The 16,661-nt window shown below is 37.6% G+C and overlaps 1 protein-coding gene across 1 annotated transcript in view; it reads left to right on the forward strand.

The window, feature by feature from the left end:
* f9.L (coagulation factor 9 L homeolog) overlaps window positions 1-15,764 on the forward strand; it is a 28,254-nt gene extending 12,490 nt beyond the window's left edge. Inside the window, exons 4-8 of the mRNA XM_018230787.2 lie at window positions 3,704-3,817; window positions 5,862-5,996; window positions 6,333-6,553; window positions 13,051-13,168; window positions 14,675-15,764. Of these exons, the coding sequence (XP_018086276.1) occupies window positions 3,704-3,817; window positions 5,862-5,996; window positions 6,333-6,553; window positions 13,051-13,168; window positions 14,675-15,222 (1,136 nt within the window). The 3' untranslated portion in view covers window positions 15,223-15,764. The remainder of the gene's footprint in view (window positions 1-3,703; window positions 3,818-5,861; window positions 5,997-6,332; window positions 6,554-13,050; window positions 13,169-14,674) is intronic.
* Window positions 15,765-16,661: the final 897 nt, after the last annotated feature.

Consider the following 16,661-nt stretch of genomic DNA (forward strand, 5'->3'; position numbering starts at 1 on the left):
TTGCTTGTTTAGGCATTTAAACTGTAAATTTGTAACCTTAAAGGCCAATAGGTTAACATCATTTTCATTGTGTCTTCTTAATACTGTATAACAACTCCACTTCCAAAATAGTGGAGTTTTAAAGGATACCCTTGCATGAAAATAGCTTAAAGTGTGCAGTTGTGTTCACACAAAAATGGCTGCAATCATTGTGCGAGCTGATGCCATCCATATGAAGGTTCTTGCTTCCAAATTCACGTATTGCACCTCCACATAAGTGCACTCTGTACTGCTGTGTCTGTCCCGCCTTCTGTTCAAAATGGTGCCTTTATAGACACAGAGTACTTGCACTTAAAAATCCCATGCAGACATCATTTTGATACCATGTGATGAAAATGCAATTTTCTTCGCAACTGTGTCTGATTCAGGCCCGGATTTGTGGCGAGGCCATAAAGGCCTGAGCCTAGGGCAGCACGATTGCAGGGGCGGCATACCGCCCAGCCGCATCATTTTCCTAATGCATGGAGGACTGCGCGCAATACAAAATTCACATTTATTTGCCTGCGTACACAGTCCTCAGTGCTGAAAGTGCCAGGGAAAGTGTGCATGCGTATGCAAGTGTGTGTCCATGCACATGCCCATTTGCTTACAGCCTGGGGGCATCGATAATAGAAATCTGGCCCTGGTCTGATTCATGGTTTACAGAATTGTGTTAATTATGTGGAAGAATGTTGAGGTGTGCACATTCATAACTGCAGGGGGCCCCAAATATAGAGAAAAGGGGATGAAGTACTTGGCAAATCCATGAAATAGGACAAAATATAGGGGAAGGCAGTGATCAGGCAGACATATGGTACAAGTAAAGGTTAGGAGAAGGTAAAGTAATATGTAAACAAGCAAACATTGTTAATTCAGGATATCAGAACCAGGAGAAAATACAGCAGAATTTTTCAGAAGTTGAGACATACAAATGAACAGGGAGCCAAAAGAGAAATGGCTTTTTTAAAGTGGGTTGGCATTGCTGTAGTGGGATGATATCTTAACAGTATTCATCACATCATTATTTTAAGAGCCTAGTACCCAGGACATGGCTGGCACCATTGTGGTTAAAGGAAAACTAACCCCCCCAAACAATGTAGGTCTCTATAAAAAGATATTGCAGAAAACAGCTCATATGTAAAACCTGCTTCATGTTAATAAACCATTTTCATAATAATATATTTTTTTAGTAGTATGTGCCATTGGGTAATCATAAATAGAAAATTACCATTTTAAAAAATAAGGGCCACCCCTGGGATAGGGCAGTTTTTACTTAAATATATATTCCAGTTTGGTAAAATTCTTTCATATGCAATGTAATATGATATAAACTATCTGTTGCTTAAGTATTCAGGTTGGGGCTATAGTTTTCCTTTAAGGCAGTGATCCCCAACCAGTAGCTCGCGAGCAACATGTTGCTCTCCAACCCTTTGGATGTTGCTCCCAGTGGCCTCAAAGCAGGTGCTTATTTTTGAATTCCAGGCTTGGAGTCAACTTTTGGTTTCATAAAAAACAGGTGTATTGCCAAATAGAGCCTCCTGTAGTCTGCCAGTCCACATATGAGATACCAAATAGCCAATCACAGCCCCAGGAACTTTTTGCATAACTGTGTTGCTCCCCAACTCTTTTTATTTTAGAATGCGGCTCACAGGTAAAAAAAGGTTGGGGACCCCTGCTTTAAGGTATTAGTTGTGACTCCGAACAGTCACTTGAGCCATGTTTTTAAGACCTGCAGCATAATTACAGGATTTTCCTGAATGAGATTCCATAATGAGAATATAATGGCCAGTCATTTTTAATAGAATGGTGAAAGATTAGTGCACTGCCCGTTACTAATGAGTAAGAAATAAACTTCTATAATACATCAGTTAAAAATAAAGGAGAAGGGAAAGATTCTGATAATTTAATGTTTCTCTTCGTGATTTCATTAGAAGTTATTTTAGAGGAAATTACATGTTCAAATTAATTTTTAGTATAGTAAACGGAGGCAATCTGCAAATAGACTTTGGTTGCAATTGTGTTTTTTTTCTTGCCCTTTTATACTACTATCTGTTTGCCAAGGTCTTGCCAGGTAATCCAGCAGATCAAAATCAAGGGAAACAGAAACTGGATAACTACAGAAAAAACATTAAATAAACATAACACTAGAAAATATAACAAATGGGTCTTATAATATGTCCACAACATACTAAAGGTTTATTTTAAAGTGCACTGCCCCCCGGTATAAATGAAAGTTTTTATAGGATATAAGATAAAGTAGTATTATATCTATGCTATACATAAATGTCTATATCTAGCAAACCAATGCAATCAAGTAAATCTTACAATACGTGCATGGCAGATATTTTGTTTTATTTGTTTTTTGTGGCATTTTAGGTACGATTGCCTCACAGACTGTAGAACATACATTTTTGGTATGCAACTCTTAAGATGTTGTACCTTATGTTAAAGGTCTCTGGAAGTTGTAACCAATTGTGTGTACTGTATATAGTATATACAAAAGGTACTCTGTTCTGGGCCCTAGGAACTATGAATTCCCAAAACCCTAATGTATGCCAGTTTTCTTAAAGGGATACTGTCATGGGAAAAAAATGTTTTTCAAAATGAATCCGTTAATAGTGCTGCTCCAGCAGAATTCTGCACTGAAATACATTTCGCAAAATAGCAAACAGATTTTTTTATATTCAATTTTGTAATCTGACATGGGGCTAGACATATCGGCAATTTCCCAGCTGCCCCAAGTCATGTGACTTGTGCTCTGATAAACTTCAATCACTCTTTACTGCTGTACTGCAAGTTGGAGTGATATCATCCCCCCCTCCCTTCCCCCCCCCAGCAGCCAAACAAAAGAACAATGGGAAGGTAACCAGATAGCAGCTCCCTAACACAAGATAACAACTGCCTGGTAGATCTAAGAACAGCACTCAATAGTAAAAACCCATGTCTCACTGAGACACATTCAGTTACATTGAGAAGGAAAAACAGCAGCCTGCCAGAAAGCATTTCTCTCCTAAAGTGCAAGCACAAGTCACATGACCAGGGGCAGCTGGGAAATTGACAAAATGTCTAGCTCCATGTCAGATTTCAAAATTGAATATAAAAAAATCTGTTTGCTCTTTTGAGAAATGTATTTCAGTGCAGAATTCTGCTGGAGTAGCACTTTTAACTGATGTGTTTTGGAAAAAACATGTTTTCCGATAACAGGATCCCTTTAATAGAAGAAAAAATACTGCAGTGTGAAGGGGCAAATGCACAATCCCACTTTGGGGTTTGTGAGATATGCTGTATGTATATGGAGGAATTGTCATTAACAAATAGGGGGTTTGAGGTGCTTGTGTATGGGCTGTTGCTCATTTAGGATAGCCATTGGTTGGAAATGAAAAAGTACAAGAGAGCCGGTGGCTGATAATGCTTTCTGCATAAGCCTGCATTACTGTATGTAACACAATGCCCCTACCAGCAAACAGCTGCTTCTGAGATTATCGGATGATTCCTTTATTAAAATGAAAAACTAAAGGGGGACACTATTTGTGCAACTTAACTATAATCGATCATAAGCAGTGGTGCATGTGAAACCTCAGCACATAATATATTGGAAGTACTTAGAGCTAACCAGCATAGACAAGTAGAAATATTCTGCCTGATGATAATTACTTTTTTTGCTATATATCCTTTTTTTATACAGATGGAGATCAATGTTTATCAAATCCCTGTTTAAATGGAGGTGCTTGCAAAGATGATGTTAGTGCTTATGTGTGCTGGTGTCAGCAAGGATACAGTGGAAAGAACTGCGAGCTAGGTATGTGTAATAACTATATATTATCAGTCCCGTCAGAAATAGTGCACAACAACACAAACTGTCTGTATATCCCAGCTCTGTGAATTATGGTTTACAGGGCTTTCTTGAGATTGCATGCCTTCTAAGTTGGAACAGAATACTATGCGTATGTCTTGCCTTTTGTGCTGCCAAATGGTGCCCATGGCAAGGCTGATATATTTTGGATTCATAGATAGCAATGAGTGAATTTTTTGCCAGCCCTGGATTCGTGTGGAAATTCCGCATTTTGTCATTTGCAAATCTTTTCACAAAACTGTAGCAAAAATTATCAGCGGAAAAAAGCGCAACAAAAACAGTCGAGATAAAATGGTGCAGAGAGAAATAAGTCACATTAAAGAAGAAGCAAACCCTTAATAAAAATAACCCCTACCCTACATAGACCTCCCTCCCCACCAGCCTAGCTGCTCCCCCCCAGGCAAATGCCCCTAACACTTTACTTTCCCCTCCATGCAGATTCTATCCAGCGGAGTTCACGGCAGCCATCTTCTTCTCTTCTGTAATCTTCGGAATGAGACCAGCACGTCTGCAATTTTCGTGAGTTTCGGAGCATGCAAAATTGTGGCGAAACAGGAAATTTCTCCAACTGCGCATGCGCCGCTACACCGTCTCATTCCAAAGATTACCGAAGAGAAGAAGATGGCTGGCGTGAACTCCGCTGGACAGAATCTGTACAGAGGTGTAAGTAAAGAGTTAGGGGCATTTGCCCAGGGGGGCAGCTAGGCTGGGGGGAGGGGGGTCTATGTAGGGGAGGGGGAAAGGGTTTGTTTCTCCTTTAAGAGAAAACGCCCTTTGACTTTAATGCATTTGGACAAAAAAGTCGCAGAGACAAAAAAGTTGCCACAAGAAAAAACTCCCATTTACAGTGTGAAAAATTGTCACACGTGTAAAAAAGTGTAAAAATTTGCCGCAAATTATTTTGACGCCCATTAACTTCAATGCATTTCGCTAATTTTTTCACCTGGACAGATTCGCTCATCACTATTCATATATTCACTGTTCATTTATAGCTTATATTGTTCATCTGCAGGAAATGAGTGTGTATAGACACAATGCTCAGTAAAAATACATTCCACAATCAAAAAACAACACAAACTCACTTCAATGCCTTAAACTTAGGGATGCACCGAATGCAGGATTCGGTTCGGTATTCGGCCAGGATTCGGCCATTTTCAGCAGGATTCGAATCCTTGCGCCTGGCCCGAACCGAATCCTTAAAATCATGTGACTTTTCGTCACAAAACAAGGAAGTAAAAAAAATTTTAGCCGCGGCTCTATTTTTCCCTCCCCCTCACTGATTTGCATATGCAAATAAGAGTTTCGATTCGGTTCGGTATTCGACCGAATCTTTCACAAAGGATTCGGGGGTTCGGCCTAATCCAAAAAAGTGAATTTGGTGCATCCCTACTTAAACTATTTGTATGTTCTTGAATTAATTGTTTCCTTCCACACCTCACTTCAAAATATCCTGTTTTATTGATCAATAGCGAAGAAGTTGCTTTATTATGAGTTTAGAATTATGAGCTTAGTTAGTTATTGATAGTAGAGAGCAGTTATCAGACATTACATAATCAGGTTTGGGTTTGCAGAGTCATTTTCATTGTTTGGCCATTTCAGTTTGGTTGAATTCTGGGTTAATCTGTATAAATGCAGTCATTCCTTTGCTTATCCTGATATAATATCTCTATTATTTTGCAAAGTTAAGTAAATCTATTTAACTTTTAGACATTTATAACACTGAGTCACGAAATCAATGGATTACAATATACATTTGAAAAAAAACATGTGCAGCATAGTATGTCATGTTGCCCCAGTATCCTTACTGATTTGTATGCAGTTTGTGGGTTATAAGCAGATGAAATGTTATTGGCTTTGTAGTATCAATAACTAGGAACTAGATTCTGTTAAGTCATTTTCATTATCCATTGAATATACTTCTCATATTTTATTTAGAACCCTCATTTTTATGTATTATATATTATTCTCTTATTGTATTTTCCTTGTTTAGCGCTGCCTGTAATTTGTTCAATTATGAACGGAGGATGTGACCACCTGTGCAGGAATGATCCTGTTAAGAAAGTGGTCTGCTCCTGCGCCAGTGGATACAAACTAGTAGAAAATGGCAAGACCTGTGAGGCTTCTGGTAAACAGCTATTTGTATTTAACTATGAATAATAAGAATATTGACTTTTTTTTTTAGAAATTCTGAATCCTTTCTGATTTAACAAAATTTTGTTTTTACAAAGCATGGCATATAAATTCTCCTTCTATAAGCCTAATAACAGTACTGCAATTCCTAAACTCAATTTATCTAAATGAATGCATACAATACAGTAAAAAACAGTCTTGAATATTTTTTTCATTTATAAATGCATTGAGGATTCATAAAGCAAATGAGATCCTTAACTCTTTGACAGGCCGAGTTTTTATTTAACACAATTAAAAATTGAGCCTTCATGCCATGATCTTTCTATTACAGTGCCATATGCATGTGGAAAAGTTAGCGCACCTGAAGCCCTGCCGAAGCAAGAGACCCGCTCATTTCTGGATTCTATAGAGATTCCCAATGTAACCAGCATTGATCATCATAATATCACACATCCAGAAAAAAACAAGGAAGACATTGTGCCTGTAACTGTTGATCCATTTGTCAGAGTTGTTGGTGGAACTAACAGTCTAAAGGGTGAATTCCCTTGGCAGGTAAAAATTTATATTTACTTAAAAAGCACCTGTCAACCCAAAATTGTTTCCCCCGCCAGAGGTGTGGGGTTATAGAGCCTGCATTCTGGTTGGGGAAATAATAGTTTTCAGCGCTAGGTATTGAAGGGCAATGCCAAAAACCAACCGTTTCCCCTACTGGAGTGCGCCCCGTGGCAAAGGGGGTCCTAAATGACAAAAAAAGCACATAATAATAAAATAATATTATAATAATAATAAAATGAGGTACGTGCTACTGAAATATCGATCCTGTCTGAATATACTTACTATTTGAAAAAGTGGTTAACATACAATGTATATGTGTCCGTGTAGGAGGGACTGATATTGTAAAACATGAGATCTCTGCTAACTTTTTTTTAACCTTGACTTCTACGGTATAGAAGGCATTAGTAAGGGTTTGAGTTTGATGTTTGATAATTCTTCTATATTCAAGTTTTAAAAACTCAGTTATAAAGACAGCAAAGATCTTGGCAAAATCTAATTAATTGCACATTTTAAAAAAAAATGACCCCATAAGAGTGTGTGCATCAGCCATAATATATTATTTTTTGTATCTATTCTTTACCCTGTCCAATCAGCATTGTAGCATATACAGTACCATATTACATAAGAATCTGCAAGGGATGATGCACAAGATAAAGAATTGACGGTAATAGTGTTTCAAACAGGACACAGCGAATAAGCGAAGCTGTATTTCACTCAAACCCTTTTCTGATGTGTACAGTATGGTTCATAACTTTTAAAAGCAACAGAGGTCTGGCGGAGTAATTTGATTTATGAGTTTTAGTAAATTGAGGCAAATAACACAGTTAACCAAATATGGCTGTCAGTGCCTGAACAGAAGGTGCATTAATCATAAAAAAAGGACTACAAAGATATTTAATGTGTCAAGGGGTCAAATCATAGCAACATATGCCAAACAGAACAAAATGTCAAAGCTCAGTCAGGAATAGATGAACACTTAACAGGATACTTTTTAAATACCACAAAATGTTAATATCAACATTTTCTACAGAACTGAATCATAGCCTCTGTAACCCTGTCTCAACAACAAATGTTGCCTGGAAGCCACTTGCATCCAAGGACAAAGGTGCAAATAGGCATAGAGATGCATAACCCAATTTAAAGTGGTTGTTCACCTTTGAGATACCTTCAGAGAGTGATATTCTAAGACAATTTGCAGTTGGTTTTCATTTGTGGTTTTAAATTATTCAGCAGCTATCCAGTCTGCAAGTTCAGCAATCTCGTTACTGGGGTCCAAATGACCCTAGCAACCATGCATTGATTTGAATAAGAGACTGGGGTATGAATATAAGAGGGCTTAAATAGAAAGATGACTTATAAAGATTAGCAATAACAATACATTTGTTGCTTTAAAGAGCATTTGTTTTTTTTAGATGGATTCAGTGACCCCCATTTGAAAGCAGAAAAAGGCAAATAATTAAAAAACTATAAAAAAAATGCAGACCAATTGAAAAGTTGCTTAGAATTAGCCTTTCTATAATTTACTGAAAGTTAACAATAAGGTGACCCACTCCTTTAATGAGTATAAATTCTGGTACGCTAGCAAAAAAATTAATGATACAATCTGTCAAATTTCTACACTCGGACTTCTTTGTTCTTCAAACCAAAATTGCCAGCTTTTAAACATAGAGGTTGTCGGTAATTGTAGCCATCTAGGAGTCATTTGCAGTGTCGGACTGGCCCACCGGGAAACCAGGAAAACTCCCGGTGGGCCCAGGTGTCAGTGGACCCTCATACTGCTAAACACTTGGCCTATTTCATGATTCCCTATTTCTATGAGAACAAAGAGGCTAAACAGATGGAATAAAAGATTATAGTATGTAAAGAAACAAACTAGGAGAATAGAGGTTGATTGAGGAGATAAAGAATATTAGTACTGAGAGTGGGCCCCTAGTCTAAGGTTTTATGGTGGGCCCCTGGCCAAAGGTTTTTGGTGGGCCCCTGGTGTCCCAGTCCAACACTGGTCATTTGTGATTGCTCTACAAGGTTGTATAACAGCCACAACTGAGTGCCCAGTTCCCTCATTGTGTTCAAGGTCTCCACACAACCTGGTAAAAATATTCAACTAGATGAGGTCATATGCCTTTTCATGGTTCTTCGATCTAAAACATGAATCAATGAACCTTGACAGGCAGCTCTGGAACACACATCGCTATGTGTAAGGCAGATTTTTATCTCCTTTATGATTTATCTCTCAGGACTGGAAGATGTTGTTCTTGAAGTATGACCCTACCTCATCACATATTTTATGTATTTCTGTTTATTTTCCTTAAAATTTTATTACATACCTACAACATGTGTATAACTTGGACATTGAACCTTACAAAACAATAGTCTATAAGCATAGAATCATTCACCTTTCATCAAACATAGTGATGGGCAGATTTCTCCTGTTTCACAGGAAAAATTGTGAAATCGGAAAGTTTCACGAAAAAATCTTGAAATTTGGATATTTTCACAGAAAAAATTGTGAAAATCGTGAAATTGATGCCCGCGTCCAAGCTGATGCTGACATTAAAGTCAATGTGCGTCCGAATAGTGTTGACGCATGCCAATTCCGATGTGAGTGACTTTTCAGATGCGCATCCAAAAAATTTTGAGGCCAGTGAATTTTCACAGGAGATTTGCAAATTTATTCGCCGCCGGCGAAACGTGTAAATTTGCAGCGACTTTGTGCCAGCCAAATTTATTCGCCCATCACTAATCAAACACAATTTGGTTTAATGTGCAGCTTTTTGAGTATGATGTTGCCACAAAGAGAGACCTTAAGCCTTGGAGGAATGATCAGAATTAAAGGCCCAGGCAATGAAACCAGTAGTCCAGAACATTTATTTCTAACTGTGTCATTCTTGTAACCGCCTATTTAACTTGATAGAAAAAGGAATGTAAGAATCCAGACAAAATGAATTCAATCAATCCACCACTGGATTTTCTCAGTTCGGAAGTTATGATACCGTCTGACAATTCAGATGGGACCCAAAAACAATGTCTTTGCTGTATGAAACGTTTTGTGTTTTTGTTCAGATTTGATTTATTCAATGTGAGAAGAAAGGAATTTCTGTACTGCTGACATAAGAAATAAGCAGAGGACAGTTCTACCCATGAACATTTATAGGATAGCCACAATGACCTTCATGCATCCTCTTATAGTGAGTGCCTGAGCAGTTCAGTATCATTTGAATTCATTTATGCAGTGATCCCCAACCAGTAGCTCGTAAGCAACATGTTGCTCCCTAAACCCTTGGATGTTGCTCCCAGTGGCCTCAAAGCAGGTGCTTATTTTTGAATTCCAGGCTTGGAGGCAAGTTTCGGTTGCATAAAACCAGATGTACTACCAAATTGAGCCTCCTGTAGGCTGCCAGTCCACATAGGGGAAACCAATAGCCAATCACAGCCCTTATTTGGCACCACCCAGGAAAATTTTTCATGCTTGTGTTGCTCCCCGACTCTTTTTACATCTGAATGTTGCTCATGGGTAAAAAAGGTTGGGGACTCCTGCATTTAGTATGTATCAGATTGTTTTGGGGTTTTTTGAAGCTTTTTTTGCTACAAGCACTAGACAGTTATGCAATTAAACAAACATGTGTATAGAAATAATACATAAAATAATGACAGAGCAGCTTGTTCTAAGAAACCTTAATTAATCATTCTGCTCAGAACATTGGAAAGATGTACAAGTTGTTTTGTCTGTGTGATGACACATTAAAGTATGCAAAACAGAATGCCTTCCTGCCAAAGGCTATTTGTGTTTTGAAATCTGTGCTGCCATCTTGTGGATGTAGAACACTTGGTCACTAGCCATTTTTTCTTTTGTGTTTTTATAATGTCAATATTTACAGTGTTTTCTTATATTTTAGCAGTTAACCCTGAAGTTAATTTAAGGTCATTACTATTAACAGGCTAAGTCGTTTGTGTGCAGGAATAAGAAATCCCACTCTCTCTGCGCTGTACTGCAAATCCACTTAGGGACACGGACTACATATTTCTTTTCAAAATTTCAGCTTTAATGTGTGCATTTTGGTGGTACAATGTAAAAAGCGGTGAGTGTCTGGGACTTACGCGTTTCTTGCCGCACTCGGCACTTCGTCAGACGAAGTTTGGGCAGTGCCAGGCATATACCTTCACTGTTGCCGACACCTAGCAAGCAAATGCACGTGCATGCTCGTTTTCGCACATACACTAACGTGGGCACATACACTAACTTGTGAATGCATGGGAGAGGGGAGCGACATGGCCAGCCAGGTTGCCTAGAACACCCGGCAAGTCTGACCTGGCCCTGGTGATATAGTCACCACTGTGGAATGCGGAGTCCTCAGCATTTGAGTTAGTGGGTGCCATGGACTGTAACACTGTATGCCTCACATCACACACTTGCTGATTTGAAATCTCAAATATTGTCTGTAAGTAGAAATGAGTGAATGTATTTCCTCTGATACAGATTTGCAGCAAAATTCATGTTTTCGGTAAGAGGCAAACATTTTCACAAATCTGACCTAGAATTTAAAATGCATTTTGTTTCTCCATTAAAAAAAATGTCCATTGGATTCAATGCATTTGGCGCAAGAAAAAACATAAAGAAAACTACAGTTGGGGCTCATTTATCAACACTGGGCAAATTTGCCCATGGGCAGTTACCCATAGCAACCAATCAGTGATTAGCTTTTTAAAGCCAGCTGCAAGTAAAACAATGAAGGCAGTGATTTGATTGGTTGCCATGGGTTTTCTGCCCTTAGGCAAAATTGCTCAGTGTTGATAAATGACCCCCATTGACTCCAATGGATTTGATGCAAGAAAAAATAGCATTTGCCATGACAAAATTGTGGCAAAAAATGCCCACTGTTTTTCGCTGTCACGCAAACAATTTTAGCCAAGTGAAATGGTCGAGTTTTGGGTGCTTATACACAGAACTAGAAACAGCCCAGTGTCACTAACCTTTTGGGACATCCTGGATGATAGTGTTTGTTCTTATAATAAATTAGGTGTTAAGTTTAAGACTTATTGATGTAAAGAGCTTTTATTTCTCCCCCCTGGCATAGCAAACACCCTCTTAAAAATCTCAAAAAAAGTCTGCAGGATGTAAGATGTAATGGTGATCCTTTAGGGTAATGGTACAAATTGCCTCCTTCCTCAAACAGATACGAAACTATCTTTCCTGTTAATTCAGGAATTTTAAAGTCAGAATATCACATTATATAAAACTCTGGCTAATATCAATTGGCTTATTATATATAACACTAGGAATTAATGAAAGCAAATACATTTCTTAACCATAAATATTATTCTTGAATACTAAATAATGATATAGCAGCAGCTTTAAAATACCTCAGCTGAGAAGCATTTAAATACAGCGTGTATCCAAAAAAAAAAGAATAATATGGCAAACAAGCTTTCTATAAGCTTTTAATAGAGATCTCTTGGAAACAAAACTCCAATAATACAGCATGCATATATAAAGCATTTCTGCACAGAATCAGAATGATTTCATGGATTTTTTCATGTTCTTACAATCCAATCTGAATAACAAACATACCACTGGGCTATCATTTACAGATTTGCAATAAATAAAGCATTAGGGAAAGAGAACTATAGATAGAAATAAGCAGATGGGAATGGAAATGTGCTGCTATTTATAACAATAATAAGAGTGATGTATGAAAGGCAAATGGTTCTGTTTCCACTAGATGTGCGCATGTTCTTGGCTGTAATGGCGTGAATGCAAACTGCCACTTTAGGATGACGGCTCGGAATCGAATTTAATCCATAAACATTCTGTTGTCAGTGATTGTCTGTATACAGACATGGGGGAAATATCCAAAATTAGTAGGAACAATGGCAGCTAGACTCCTATTACAGCTGATGAATCCAGCACATTGCAGTCAGAATGAGAAGAGTTATACAGGAATGTCATTCATTATTTCACTTTATAAAATTATTATAGTTATTCCATGTTATAGCAATTACAGAAACTTGCAGATCTCTGATGCTGATCCAAGCTCTTTACAAATACTTCTTTCAGAATGCGAACTTTCCATGTGTTTTAAAGGGATGAGCTAGAAACCATTTAAAATCAAACAGATATAAAAGTGTATTTCTGCTGGACATATTTCTAATCAGCCCAATGAAGTGGCAGGGACATTTTGGTGTTAATGCATCTAATCCAGATCAGTAATGGATCAAAAAGTAATTCTATCCTTACTTAATAAAATTATAATGGTCAGATGGAGGTGATTTTGCATTAGCTTTAGCTTTGCTAGATACAGTAGATCATGACCTGGATGAATGACAGAAATTCATGTAAGATAAAAGGAGTGAAACTGAGCAAAAGCTGTTGTTAGGGTCAATAGCAGAATGTGAGCCAAATGATTCATCCGCAGAGGTAGTGCCCAACATGTGACAAACAGAACTGTTAATATCTCAACACTTGTTAAACCTTTGTATTGGCTGTATATCCACAGGTTCACTTGGTTAATAAAGATAATATCGGGTTCTGCGGTGGATCAATTATAAATGAGAAGTGGATTGTAACGGCGGCCCACTGTTTTCTTGAGATCGGTGAATTCAAAGTAGTAGCAGGTAAATCCCCTTCAGTCACACTCTGCATATTGTGATGCCTCTGAAAACAATATAACTTGGTAGAATTAATTCATTAGAAGTGAGCTGGGCATGATGTGTGCCCACAGCTTATGAGAATATTAGAGGTCACCAATGGGTTCTGTTTCTTATCCTGATGGCTGTCATTATTACAGCTGTGTTGAAGGATTTTCATTTCATTGTTTATTCGTTTTAGTTCAGTATCAATGGTGTAAAGATAACTATATAATAGGGGTCATTTACTTACAGCACCCCAGTGTGCAAAGTGTAATGTCAGATGCAACTGGGTGTTTTATTACCAACAATGCAGCATTTTGCCCCATAATTCCATCGATATCGCAGTAGCCATGGGGTTCTGCTAACAAAATTGCACTTGATGCAATGACTCGCAGTTGTGTTTGCAAATCATGACAATTGCACTGAAAAAGTCGGTTTGTGGCAATTGACATAGTAGCAACTATACAGATTTGTGGTGCAATAATTAAATGAGCCCTAATATGTTTTGACCAATCAGTCAGATTCTTCTGCAGAGAAGCATTAGTTGCAGTTTAAACTAAAATGAAAATGTAATATAAGCTTCAGCATACTGAAATAAGAAGCTTTCTAAATACAATCACTTAAAAATGTGGTACTGTTTCTGAAATAATCACATATATCTTCACTAGCCCTCACTCAGAATCTGTTTCTCTTCATTCAGGAGTTGGGTGTGAGATATTCATTGACAGTTCGATCCAATGTATCTTATAGGGGGGTCATATCTTATAGAGGTCACTCTATTAAAATCACCAGACATCATGTCTCTCTACATGCAAGATTTGTACTAGATTTTGTTTGTACTGGAATCAACTATTTGAGTGAGCTCTAATTCATCTGCTAGGAAAGGAAGCCCCCCCTATAAGATATGGATCTAACTGTCAATGAATATCTGACACCCAACTGCTGCATGAAGAGAGAATGAAGAGAAACAGATGCCGAGAGAGGAATAGTGAAGATTTACTTACTGATTATTTCTATTATAACAACGCAGAATATTTAATTGATTGCATTTTGAACGTTTCTTATTTCAGTATGAGGAAGCTTATATTAAATTTTAATTTTCACAACAGTTCCCCTTAAAGGAAGAGTGACTCCTGTAAAGTTTAGGAAATGATGTGCCCCTTACTCTGTGACTTATGAGCATATTATGATCCCCTAGTGGATTTCCACTGTTATTACTGGATAAACTGACACACACAGCTAGGGTACAGGAGCATCACAGATGAGCATTGCTTTTTATGTTTTTTGTTTATGACTTTATAGGATTCATTTTTGTGGCAGACGAGTTTGGCCAGGCACAGTTTAGCTCATAAACAGCACATGAATGTTACAGTTACTTTGCTATAGTTGAATAAGTATCCAGTCTGAGAACAGAATCTGCATGTAAACATATTTGCTGTTTTTCACCATGACTAAAATGCATTTATATTATTCAATTTACATTTTAAACAGGAGAACACAAGACTGATGTCTCTGAGGGAACGGAACAATACCGCAAAGCAAAAATCATCCTTCATCCCACTTACAATGCCACAAAGAGCAAATACAACAACGACATTGCACTCCTAGAGCTGGAAACACCGCTGGAGCTCAATGACTATGTGAGGCCTGTTTGTATTGGTAACATGGATTTCACAGACAAATTGCTGAAAAGAAATGCTTTCAGTATGGTGTCTGGGTGGGGAGATCTTAGGTATAATGGGAGGTCAGCCATAATTCTTCAGAAGTTGGCTGTGCCATTTGTTAACCGTGCTGCATGCAAGAGATCAAGCCGATTTTCTGTTTATGCCAATATGTTCTGTGCTGGATATGCAGATGAGGCTAAGGATACATGTGAGGGGGACAGCGGTGGACCCCATGTTACCCAACATAAAGACCTATGGTTCCTAACTGGAATAACCAGCTGGGGAGAAAAGTGTGCACAAAAAGATAAATATGGATTTTACACTAAGGTTTCCGGATTCACTGACTGGATACAGACTACAACGAAGATCGGTTAATACTGTGGGATAAAGCTTTCTATTATTTTTTATGAGACAAATAAGGATTGCTTGCCATCCAATCACAGTGAATTAAGTCCCTTCTGGAATGTCTTTAATACTGAAAAATAAAGAAATCAATTGGGTCATGAGGCCAACGAAGAGCTTTTATTAAATGAAAAAGACATTATCTGCACGTGGTCACTGGGCTCTGAGAAATGAATCAAATGAAATAAATCTCCTGTTTTTTGTGGCAGATCTTTCACCTGAGCCAAGGGGAACTTTAACATGGGTGTCTCAGCTGGGTGAAATATGTGTGATATACTGTATAGTATGTGCTTACTTAGCAGCACATGATACACCTATATTACTCCCCAAACACTATATCCTCTTAATATTAATATTGATAGTATACTTCTGTTTTACTTAGTCAAACCCCTCCCTGACCCAAGTCTGAAAGGGATGTTTATATTTCATAGTGCACTGTGCAGATATACATTCCATTGCAATGGAATATATTATAAAATCTTAGAAGCAGCAAATAAAGTGTATCCATCATGAGAGCACTAGGTACGGTGTATATATATATATATATATATATATATATATATATATATATATACATATATAGAGAGAGAGAGAGAGAGAGAGAGAGAGAGAGAGAGAGATGCAGTTTCCAGCTGTCAGTTTTGTGATTACACTGATAACAAATACAATACGTTTGATGCAGAAATAAGCAAAGCACAAGGTCAAAGGTAAGTAGAACCCTTGAATAGTCCTGCAGATGTGTTTAAAAGAAAAAAAAGTTTTGCTAATATTTCATAATCATGGACCTTACACAATTGTACTTAACTCAATGCACTTGCAGTCATAAAAATACTCTTATTTTATAATACAGAATTCAATAAAACCCAGAACAGACTATTATTGTTTAACAAGAGAGAACATGAAAAAGTGCTTCCCTTTAAGCTGTTTCAACACAAAAAAACTATCCTTATACGTTATTACCTCACACTGTGCTATGGTCTGGATGTGCGGCAATAACACAGTGAAACACCCTAAACGTGTAATTATGACTCATGAACGACCTTTATCATTAAGTCAATAGTTTTTATTAAAAAAATCACATTTGTTTCCCCAAGTCACTATACATTGATCAGTCACTTAATCCTCAGAAGAACAGAAGGTACATAACCTAAAATTGTAGACTGCATTAAAGGTAAATTATACTGGACAAATTATTGCCCAATAATTTTGTAATGAAGACTTAAGGAGATAAAATGTAGTGTTATTAGGGTGTGGGAAATGAGAGTGTTGATTATTCCGCAGCAATAGCAGCTGGATGAAACTGGAACACAACATAAATATACAGTGTATCATTTCTGGCCTTAGATATTGTTGTCATGAGTTCAGTTAACCACAAGTTGTGCTGTGGGCTACAGTTTGCCCTTCTACCTATG

The sequence above is a fragment of the Xenopus laevis genome, chromosome 8L (genome assembly GCF_017654675.1).
Source record: "Xenopus laevis strain J_2021 chromosome 8L, Xenopus_laevis_v10.1, whole genome shotgun sequence".
In the NCBI taxonomy this organism is placed as follows: Eukaryota; Metazoa; Chordata; class Amphibia; order Anura; family Pipidae; genus Xenopus; species Xenopus laevis.